General features: G+C 55.3%; 2 protein-coding genes across 2 annotated transcripts; both read left to right on the forward strand.

Moving 5' to 3' along the window:
- The first annotated feature begins 531 nt into the window (after window positions 1–531).
- On the forward strand, window positions 532–3486 carry LOC134140647 (pepsin A-like). The gene is made up of 9 exons (XM_062576157.1): window positions 532–590; window positions 955–1111; window positions 1203–1320; window positions 1494–1612; window positions 1716–1915; window positions 2154–2270; window positions 2463–2601; window positions 2963–3055; window positions 3337–3486. Exons 1-9 carry the CDS (start codon window positions 532–534, stop codon window positions 3484–3486), a joined length of 1152 nt encoding a protein of 383 aa, XP_062432141.1.
- Window positions 3487–9345: 5859 nt separating this feature from the next.
- On the forward strand, window positions 9346–11311 carry LOC134141457 (pepsin A-like). Its single transcript, XM_062577687.1, has 5 exons — window positions 9346–9642; window positions 9829–9946; window positions 10165–10283; window positions 10590–10688; window positions 11087–11311. The coding sequence occupies exons 1-5, from the start codon at window positions 9346–9348 to the stop codon at window positions 11309–11311; spliced, it is 858 nt and encodes a 285-aa protein (XP_062433671.1).
- Window positions 11312–11314: the final 3 nt, after the last annotated feature.

Here is an 11314-nt window from a genome sequence, read left to right on the forward strand (position 1 = left end):
GTGAAGTGGAAAGAGTAATAAAACCCTCTTTGCCTGTCTGGGCCATTGCAGTGGAAGAGGCTTTGCACAGCAGAAACAGTCTTTTGCTCTGTTTGTAGACAGCATCCAGCATGTTGGGGGAAAGAAATTTAATTCCTCCTGGGCAAATCTCATGTTCCCACCTGAGAAGTACCAGGCAGCTGGCTAAGGTAATTTACTAGCCCAGCTGCATGTCTACCTAGGCTTTGATCTGATAAACTTCTATGGATAAATGTTTTAATGTAGCAAGGACGTATTTGCTCTAGACCAGATTGTTTGTTAGGGTTGTTCCTTATCATAGCTAATATTCATCAAGATGTGTTGCCTTACTTACCTAAGGCCAGGCTTTTAAGGACGTTGTGATAACTCCCACCAGGGCAGTTTGCTTTTCTTATCAGGGATACTGGCTAAACAAAAGTGGCTTGGTGTATTGCATATATAAGGAGTGGGACATGGGCATTGCTCTACATTCAACATCTCTCTCCTTACACTGGCAATTGAGTGTAAGGAGGCATGATGAAGCTGCTCCTCCTTCTCAGCTTGGTGGCTCTCTCCCAGTGCCTTGTGTCCAAGTGAGTATCAGGGTGGCTTGCAGGAGGTGCTGAGCACTGCCATGCTGCAATGGGGCATCCCGAGCGCCATGATGCCTGGGCTCTCTCATCTGCTTGAGGTCCTCTGAGCCAATGCAATGGCCTGGCTCCCCAAGGCAGGGGTGGCTCCCTGGGTCCCACACCAGGCATTTTGGGGACTGCTATGTCCCAGGACTTTCATAAGGGGATTGCACAGCTCAGATCCACAGTTCCCTGGGGCAGGGGAGATGCACAGTCCTGGGGGGCCATCCCGCCCTGGTAGTGCATGACTGTGCTGCCCTCCAGCCCAGGGCTGATGGCTGCTTTTTATTCCTGAGAAGCTCCTCTCTCCCTCCTCATCATGCAGGATCTATCTGAGGAAAGGCAAGTCCTTGCGGAAGTCCCTGAAGGAACATGGCTTGCTGGAATACTACCTGAAGCACAACCCTTACAACCTGGCCTCCAAGTACTTCCCCACTCTGGCTGGCAGAGTCTCCTCTGAGCCCCTGGAGAACTACATGGATGTGAGTACAGCAGATAGGCAGCAGTGAGGGGGCTGGTGCAAGCTGTGCAGCCTGCCTGCCTGCTAAGTCCTTACCCATCCTGCTTTGACAGATGGAGTACTTTGGCACCATCTCCATTGGCACCCCGGCCCAGGAGTTCACTGTCCTCTTCGACACAGGCTCCTCCAACCTGTGGGTGCCCTCAGTGTACTGCTCCAGTGAGGCCTGCAGTACGTGTACAGTAATTGTGGGAGGCTGTGGCGAGGCCAGCCCAGGGGCCCTGTCTCAGCCTCATAATGCAGAGCAGTATCTCCTGCAGCACCACGCAGCATCATCACCTTATCCTTGGCCTCCATGTCCAAGAAGTGGCTGGGCCGTGACTATCTCTCTCCTCTGTCCACAGCCAACCACAAGCGCTTCAACCCAGCAGACTCCTCCACCTTTGAGAGCACCAACGACAGTCTTTCCATCCAGTATGGCACTGGCAGCATGACCGGCTTCCTTGGCTACGATACCGTTACTGTAAGACAGAGATGCCTCAGACACTTGCTCCACAACAGGGGAGATATCAGGCATTTCCAGGGCAAATTGAAGCTCGTCACCTTCTCCCCATCTCTCTGATCAGGTTGGGAGCATCAGGATCACCAACCAGATCTTTGGGTTGAGTGAGACTGAGCCTGGTGATTTCTTCTACTACACCCCTTTCGATGGCATCCTGGGCCTGGCCTTCCCTAGTATTGCTTCATCTGGAGCCACCCCTGTCTTTGACAACATGATGAGCCAAGACCTGGTGTCCAAGGACCTCTTCTCTGTCTATCTGAGCAAGTAAGTCAGGGCCAGAGATGGCCCAGTCCTTGCAGAGGTCTTCCTAGTCCTCTCACACTGAATGGGCCCCAATCATGTGCAAGACCCAAGACCAGGCCTTGCATGAAGCACTCCTGCACCTTGCTGTGCATGATGTGGTGGTATACCATGTCTGGTTGTAGCTTCACAGAGTGCATTTGCCACAGTCCTTTGTAAAAACTGCTCCGGCTGGGCATCTGACTCTTCTCCCCTTCCACAGCGATGACAAGAGTGGCAGCTTTGTCATGTTCGGCGGCATTGACCAGTCTTATGTCTCTGGAGGCCTCACCTGGATCCCTCTCTCTGCTGAAACCTACTGGCAAATCACCATGGATAGGTAACCCCACAGCACCAGGGCTGGGAGAGTGAAATGCAGGCATGAAGGCAATGGCTGCAGGATCTGGGGAAACAGCTCACAGAGCCCACAATGCTCCAATGCCCTCCTCGAGCCATGCGAGTGGGGAGCACAGCCTTTTGCTGCTCGGTGGCTCATGGCACCAAGATGCTCACTCCTGTCTCTCTGATCCAGCGTCTCCACGAGCGAGAAGGTCCTTGCCTGTGCATCCAGCTGCCAGGCCATCATTGACACTGGCACCTCTCTGCTGGCTGGCCCCAGCAGTGCCATTGCTGACATCCAGTCTGCCCTTGGTGCTGACTCTAATGGCGAGGTGAGACTCCGGGGGAGCAGGGTAAGCAAGCAGGGAATCCTTTTTTGGGGAACCCCTCATCCTGCAAGGCTCATGCTGAAGGCCCAGCCTGGTTGTGTCCTGGCGAGGGTTCATGCCCCATTCACAGCTACCAGAGCAAATTCAGGGGCTTTGTCTCCCTCTAAAGGCCAGATCCAGCCTGGAGTCTGAGCAAGCTGCTGCTGCTTGGAGCTGAAAGCCCCTCTCCAGGGCAGAAGTGCAGAGTTAAACCCCTGGGGCAGCTCCATGGTGCACTGGTCCTCATCTCTTGTAGGGATTTCCATGGCAGCTTCTTGCCTCCCTGCACAGCCACTGATCCCTGCCTGCTCCTCTTTTCCCACAGATCAGCTGTGACAGCATCAGCAGCATGCCTGACATCATCTTCAAACTCAATGGCAAAGCCTTCCCTGTGCCTGCCAGCAGCTACATCTTGGAGGTGAGCATTCTGCATGGGAAGGAGGTCACGGCATTTCCCCTCCTGCACCCTGCAGCTAAGCCAGGTGGGGCTCCAAGGGATGAATAATCTTTCACTCCTGTGAGGGAAGTGGAGTTAGGCAGCCTCATCCCTCCATAGTCTTGAATCCCCATTTATGGTTACCTCTCTGGGTAACTCAGTTACCTGACAAACTGCCCAGGCCCTCTCTCCCCTCAGCTCAGCTCGAGGGCTGGGGCAATTAAAGCACCATAACCACTGGGCTCCATTATTCTTGACTACAGAGCGATGGGTCCTGCATCCTCGCCTTCGAAGGCATGAACCTCCCCACTGAGTCCGGTGACCTCTGGATCCTCGGTGACATCTTCATCCATGACTACTATGTGGTCTTCGACAGGGCCAACAACAGGGTAGGCCTGTCCCCCCTGTCTTGAGCATGCCAGCACCATGCACATATGCAGCCCTTCTCAGAGGGAAAGTTGGGCTGGTCCTGGTGCCCCCATCCCCTCCTGTGACAATCATCATACAGAATAAAGCAGTGTAAAAGCACCAGTGTGCCATGTGTCCTGGCTCAGCCTGCCCCCATGCTGATGCTGCCAACATATCCTTGGGCTGACCCTAACACAGGGCCACAGAACTGTTGTGCAGGTGGTGCAGCCCACAGTGTGGCACACACAACTGTCTCAGTGGGGGAAATACCAGTTGCATTACCAAGCTGAAAGGTGGGCCTGTGGCCTTGGTCAAAGCGAGAAGGATGAAGAGTTGAGGCTGCCCTTAGACATGGCAGGTTGTCTGGGCAGCACGTGGAGCCTGGAGGGCTCACAGCATGCAGAGATGCTAGAGCTGCAAGTGATACATTTAAGATGTTGGTGATCTGGGCAGCAGAAATTGTTAGAGCCAAAACAAGGGACAGCAAATCCCAGTCCTTGGGCTTCACCTCCCCAAGCCACTCTGCAGGCTGGCTCCAGGGAGTGCCAGCACAGTCCCTGTGGGCCACCTCTCCTCAATGTGACAGGCAGGAAGCAAATAAAAGAAACAAGCATTCACAAGAAATCACAAGAGCTCAGACATTGCCTACAGACCTTGCTCTGCTTGGTGATGGCCATCAAAACATGATGCAGCTAGGACACGACACCATTGCATCCCCCTGGCACAGACAGGCCAGGTACCACTAGCAGGTACCTTGTCTCATCCCACCCTTGATGCCAGCAGGTACCTCAATGCACTGGGGCTGTCAGGCATTGGGACAGCCTCCAGCCATGTGCCCTTCAGCTATTCCAAGTGTGGTGCCCAAAATGCCAGCAGAGGAAAGAGCAGACAGCTAATGGCATCTCTGAAAGGTCTCCAGGTCACAGGTGTCTTTTATTCCTCCTTTTCCCCTTCTGCTTCAGCTTAGGAGAGTCAGATAGCCACTTTGCGCTCTCCTTGCCAAATGGCCCTGAATTAACTCACCTTCACCTCTCCTGCCCCACACTTGGGGATTGGGACAGGAACAGGCCTGTCATAGAATCTCATTTCCAAGAGATTGATTTTGCCACAGGTTTCTCTACCATCAAACTCCCCTCTTGGGACCAGACAAGGACCCACAAAGAAGTCTCATGGCAGGCATCAGCAATTTCGCTGCTGAACTGCCTGAGCCAGATCCTGACCTCTGCCTGGGATGGCTGGGGTGTCTCTTAAGGCAATGCTTATCATCTCATGCAGGGACCCCCATGAGCATTTTGATTTCCCTTCCCAAGCCTGGCTGGATACCTTGGCCCTTAAGAGCACAGGTTAGCAGGGTTATCGAAGTCCCAGAGCTCCTTTTGGATCTAGCAAAGGTGCCTGCATCCTGCCTTTTCACCTCCATCCCAAACCTTATCCTTGCCTCCTATCTTCCTGTGCCCTCCACAACCCCTAGAAAATCAGCTGTGCCTGACAGGCTCAGGAGCTCACACCAGTTTCAATGCCAATATTCAATCATCTGCTTTGTCCGTGTTTCGGTCAAAGGGACTGACACTGTCCCCAGCAGCCCCTTCCATCACCCTTGCCCTGGCAGCAGTGACAGGAGCCCTTCCAGGAACCCTTCCCCATCTGAGCCCTTCTGCAGAGGTTTGCCTTTCTTACTAGGGTAACACTGTGCACATAAAAGAGAGAAAGTGGAGAGCCCTGGCACCAAGTTCCCACTGCTTCGCCCTGGGAGGTCTGGAGACAGCCTGAGGCTGGTTGCAGCTGGGAGGAGGCCACAAGTTCCATTTGCATATGTTGAATCACAGTTTGCAGGATTTTTCTCACAGCGTTGCTCCAACAGTGTGCAGAGCTGGGGGTCTGTTCGTGGTGGTGTAATGGGAAAGCCAGGCTGAGTGCTTGCCCCAGTGATGTCCTGAGTCTTGGGGACCCAGGCCCAGCCTCCTGTGGCAGCTCTAGGGGGTGACAGGCAGCTCACCCCCAGTGCCCAGGAGTCCCAGGTGCCGCTGCAGAGACGGCTATCCCTGCACCAGACTGTGGCTGGCTGGAGAACTTCTTAGAGATGCACCTCTCCCTCTTGGAGCTCCAGGCCACACCCAGCCACTGCAATGGGCTGACTCACAGCCCCTGGTGAGTGACCTGGATGTGAGTACTGCGAGAGATGCAAGGATGAAGCAATGCCAGGAGGAAATCAGCTGGGCTTTGCTTCAGGGGGGTTAAGGGTGGGAGTCTCTGCAACATGTCCTCCTGCAGGACCTCAGATCCAGCAAGTCAGTCCCCAGGGTTACCTCAACAGCACGGGCAATGCAAAGGGAGGTTTCCTAGCTCTGATGTCCTGCCACCAGCAGCCCCCAGCCACGGACTGTAGCAGGGAGAGCAAGTTTGCCTTCCCCAGCAATGAGAGTGGGAGCTTTGTGCTGTTTAGGGGCATCGACACAGATTATGTCTCTGGGAGCGTCCACTAGATTTCCCTCTCGCAGGAGAGCTCCTGACAGATCCCAATACAAAGGTGATGCTCCCTCCCTGTGGTCGCCAGGAAATGCTGAGACGCCCATGAGAGCCAGAGGCAGGGAGCCCTGCAGAGCCCACTGGTGCCATCTGCTGCCCCTGAGCCCCTGCTGCATGTGTGCTCCTGGGGAGCCATGGCATTGCAAGCTGCCTGCCCAGGAGCAGTTCACAGAATTGCAGAATCACAGAATGGCTGAGGTTGGAAGGGACCTCTGGAGAACATCTAGTCCACCCCCGCCCTGCTCAAGCAGGGTCACCTAGAGCATGTTAGACAGGATCATGTCCAGGTGGGTTTGAATATCTCCAGAGAAGAAACCTCCACAACCTCTCTGGGTAACCTGTTCCAGTGCTCTGTCACTCTCACAGGAAAGATGTTTTTCCTTATATTCAGATGGACCTCCCTGTATTTCAGTTTGTGCCCGTTGCCTCTTGTCTTGTTGCTGTGCACCACTGAAAAGATTCCAGGCCCATCCTCTTGACATCCTCCCTTCAGGTACTTGTACACATTGATAAGACCCCCCCCCCAGTCTTCTCTTCTCGAGACTGAACAGGCCCAGCTCTTGCAGCCGTTTCTCAGAGGGCAGATGCTCCAGTCCTTTGATCATCTTCGTAGCCCTACGCTGGACTCTCTCCGGTAGCTTCATGTCTCTCTTGTACTGGGGAGCCCGGAACTGAACATAATACTCAAGATGAGGCCTCCCCAGGGCTGAGTAGAGCGGCAGGAGCACCTCCCTTGACCAGCTGGCAACACTCTTCCTAATGCACCCCAGGATACCATTGGCCTTCCTGGCCACAAGGGCACATTGCTGGCTCATGGTTAACTTGTGTCCACCAGCACTACCAGATCCTTCTCCACAGAGCTGCGTTCCAGCAGGTCAGCCTCCGGCTTGTATTGGTGCCTAGGGTTATTTCTCCCTAGGTGCAGGACTCTGCACTTGCCCTTGTTGAACCTCAGGAGGTTCCTCTCTGCCCAGCTCTCCAGCCTGTCCAGGTCTCTCTGAATGGCAGCACAGCCCTCAGCTGTATCAGCCACTCCTCCCAGTTTGGTATCATCAGCAAACTTGCTGAGGAGGCACTCTGTCCCTTCGTCCAGGTCATTGATGAATAAGTTGAACAAGACTGGACCTAGTACTGAGCCCTGGGGAACACCGCTAGCTACAGGCTTCCAACCAGACTCTGTGCTGCTGAGCACAACCCTCTGAGCTCTGCCTTTCAATCCACCTCACTGTCTGCTCATCTATCTCCCACTTCCTGAGCTTGCCTATGAGGATTATACTTTCAATATCCAAGGTGCCTGCACCCTTGGCTTCATGGGCATCAACTTCCCTTGCTGCACTCGTCTTACCTGCAATGGGGTGATAAAACCATACAGGAACAGCACCATGAGCTGTTTTGGCCCCTAGGATGAGGAGCACAACAGTTCTGACATGTAACCTCATGGCCCAGCAGCACCACCCTCTCCCCCCCAAGCCCTACCCCATCACATATGGCACTGTGTCCCCTGCTCAGCACAAGGCATTCTGGGCAGGTGGAAAGGAGAAGAAGAGGGGATGCTTGAGGGATTTTCCTGAATGCCCCCCCATACCGCCAGCCACACTACATGGCTCAGTGGGACAATGCTGCACTCAGGACAGGTAGAGCTGGGGTCCCAGATCAGCCCTTGTGGGCTCTGACTGCAAGGACCAGATGTCACATCATGGGAGCTGCGCTAACGGCTCACTCACACCAGTCCCGATCCAGCAGTGCGTTGCCCCACATACCCGTCGACTGGACTGTTTACCCATACATGGCAGCATGGTTCTTCTCTCTCACCAAGCCATTCCAGCAGCACAGGGCTGTGGCTGAGAGGGAGCAGGTAAGGAGGTGAGAGTGGCCCTCCTGCTCCCAGGAGACCATCCTGGCATGATGGCAGCAGGGACCAGGAGCTGCCAGCTCCCTGGCAAGAACAAAGGTCACTAGGCCAAGAGCCACTGGCTCCAGGGACTTTGCTAGAGATGGGGCCCCTCAGAGCAGCTGCCTGCAGGCAAGAGGCCTCCCCAGGGCAGAGCAGGGAGCAGGGCTAAGGAGCCAGCATTCAGCACTGCTGCTGGCATGGCCCTTGCAGCCCCATGTGAGATGCTCAAGGCAGCTCCCTGGAGCTGTGTCCCACATGGGTTGCTGCTGCTGGGCAGGGCAGGTGCCAGGATGAGGCACCCTGCAGCTGGCACTGGGTGTTGCTCTGAGTTGCACAGCAGTTTGCCCTGGAGAAAGTTTTGTGACCGCCTCGCTTTCTCAGTCTATGCAATCTGGGCCTCTCTCTTTGGGTGGTCACTGCCCTTAGCCAGCAGCGCTTCCAGCCACTGACCACTCACTTATAGGACCTGACAGAGCCCTGTGCAAAGCAAATGCTGCTGCCAAACTGATAAGGCTCGCCCAGCAGTGTGTTTGTTTCTGGCACACAGACCCACAGTTCACCTGCCACTGCCGGCAAGGGCCCCCCCCCCCCCCCCAGGACCATGTAGCAAGCTGGGGCTGAGGCCAGCTCTGACTTCATGGCCAGCACAGGACACTGAGCCCTCAATCCCGTGCCTGCTCGTAGGCAGCCTCGTGGTAGCCTGTCAAGAGCCTCTTGCCACTTTGTCCCAAAGCCATTCCTGGGCACCCCTAAGACGTAGGAGCCTACTAGCACATTGCACCTGAGGACCTCTTCTGCAGCCCAGCGCCCTAAGCCCACCCCATGCGGAGACCAGCTCCATGCCTGCAGCTGGGTGGGGACACCCACATGGTGCCCCCTCAGTCAAGGGAGCCTGGACTTGTGTGCCCAGTCAGCCCCTGCATCTCCTGTGTAGCTGTACAGCACACCTTGGTGTGGCCCACATAAGGGCTGGTGACACAGCTGAGCTCCATCCCTGCACACTGGTGTGAGGTTTCGCTATGAAGTGGCTCTAGCTCTGGCTCCTGGGGCTGGTGGCCATTGCTCAGGGCCTAGTGACCAAGCGAGTAGGATGGGAAGGCACCGCATTTGGCATAGGTCCCCATGGGGGGCTGGGGGTGGAGTCCCACAACTGGCTCTGCTGTGCCCCAAGCATAGGGCACTGGATGCAGCCTGTGCTTTGAGCCAGGGAAGGCAGTGTTTGCCGCCTATGGCTAGCAGTGGCTCCTATCCTGGCACACTGGAGGTGAATTGCACTGAGTGCAGGGTTGAGCTGTCACTATCTCATTATTACCACCTTCTTCACTGGAAATCACCTGGCTAAACCCAAGCAGTGGCTCCTTGGAAACACAGACCCACCTTTTTGTCATTTTTCTGGGCAAAAACGAGATCTGGGAGACCTTTTTCTGGGGAACCTCCAACCTTGATGCCTTATAAGCAAGCTTCTTCCAAGAATTTGCACATCGCTTGGAATCAAGTCCCTGAAAAGTCCTGGCCAGAAGCCAGGAAAAGACAGTTCTTGCCACCTGAGGACACGTTTCTCCCCTTGTCTTTAACTGCAGCCTTCTCTCTCAGTGTCAGCCTGAGGAAAAGGAAGCCCCTGAGACAAACCCTCATGGACCATGGCTTGCTGGAGGAGGTCCTGACCAAACACCTGCCATCTCTGGCAGCGAAGTACTTCCCCACCACAAACACTGCTGAGTGCCTGACAAACTACATGGACGTGAGTGAGGGCAGACCCAGGGAATGCAGCAACCTTCAGCTGGCATTGGGAGCAGCACCAGGCAAGGCCATGCAGGGGAATTACATCCACAGGCACTGTGGACACACCTTGTGCCAGAAAGGCTGGCCCTTGCACTGCACGGTGGGGGGGGGGGGGTCTAAGACACTTTGTGCCCTGGTTTGGCAGCTGGAGTACTTTGGCACCATCTCCATTGGCACCCTGGCCCAGGAGTTTACTGTCCTCTTCGACACAGGCTCCGCCAACCTGTGGGTGCCCTCAGTGTACAGCTCCAGCAACGCTTGTGGTAAGTGTCGCTGGGATCAAGGCCAGTGGCAATAATGCCCCCTGGCACTGACCCATCTCTCAGCCCAGGTTCAGTTGCCTCTGCTCTCTTGTGCTGAAGAGGGATGCTAAATCACCCCAGATGGCCCTGAAGGATGCCAGAAGCAGTGACTGCAGCAGCTCCATTGTGCTTTGCTTTCTGCCAGCTCTGGATTTCACCCATCTTAGCTGTTATTGCAGCTGCTCATCAGTGCTACAACCCAGCACTGTCCTCCACTTACTACAGCACTACAGTCAGCATCTCCACTTGGCACAGTACTGGCAGCATGATGGGCTACTTGGCCTACAACACCACCGGGGTGAGTGCCTGCGCATACTGGCTGGGGCAGCAGGTGGAAAGGCAACAGCAAGGGAGTCACACCGCACTGCCCAGGTCTTTCCTTGTCCTCTCCAGCTGCCTGCAGATGGGGCAGTTCTGCAGGGAACCTCAGCTGGATCCCTCTGTCTGGAGAAACCAACTGACAAATCAAAGTGGACAGGTAGTACCCACCCCTCCATCTCATCATGCCACCAGGTCACCACCGGGATGCCCATCTCATGGGTGCCCTTCTCTCCCCAGCATCACTATGTATGGCCACCCCATTGCCTGCCCCTATGGCTGCCAGAGCATTGTGGACAGCAGCACCTCACTGATCGCCAGACCTGCTGCCGGCATCAACAACATCCAGTACGAAACTGGTGCTGCATGTGCCAGCAGCGGCTTGGTTAGCACCAGGGGACTGGGCAGCAGGGCTGGTAGGAGGAATGAAGGCTGGACATGTGCTTGCCTCAAGAATGGTCAGGCCTGAGGCACAGCTATTGCTGCCCCCACAACCCCATGGCACATGGTGAGGTACAGTTTCATTAGCCACCTCCCTGACATTGTCATCATCATCAGTGGCACACAGTTCCCACTGACCCCCCAGGCATACATCTGCCAGGTAGGTCCATATGCTGGACCTTTCTTTGCCACCTTCAATGCGCCACTGACTGCAAATGGCCCGGGGAGGTGCCATGTAGGGGACGGCAGGCAGAAATGGCCTGGAAGCACAGCCATGCTGGGGTGCTTACCAGCTGGTGGAAGGACTCGCCAGCACTCACTGCTGCCTCCTGTCCCCGCTAGTTAAAGAGCAGCTCCTGCATGAACGGCTTTGAGGTCTTCAACTTCTATATGGTGGCTGATGAGCTCTGGGTCCTTGGAAATGTCTTCCTGTGCCACTACTATAGTGTCTTCGACAGGATCAACAACATGGCTGGAACACACAATGTGAGCCTGCTGCCACCACCGCACAATGAAGGGCCACCCAACACTAGTCATCATACCAGCCTTGCTGGGGCCAAGCAGTAGGGG

Source organism: Rhea pennata, chromosome 5 (genome assembly GCF_028389875.1).
Source record: "Rhea pennata isolate bPtePen1 chromosome 5, bPtePen1.pri, whole genome shotgun sequence".
NCBI classification, from domain to species: Eukaryota; Metazoa; Chordata; class Aves; order Rheiformes; family Rheidae; genus Rhea; species Rhea pennata.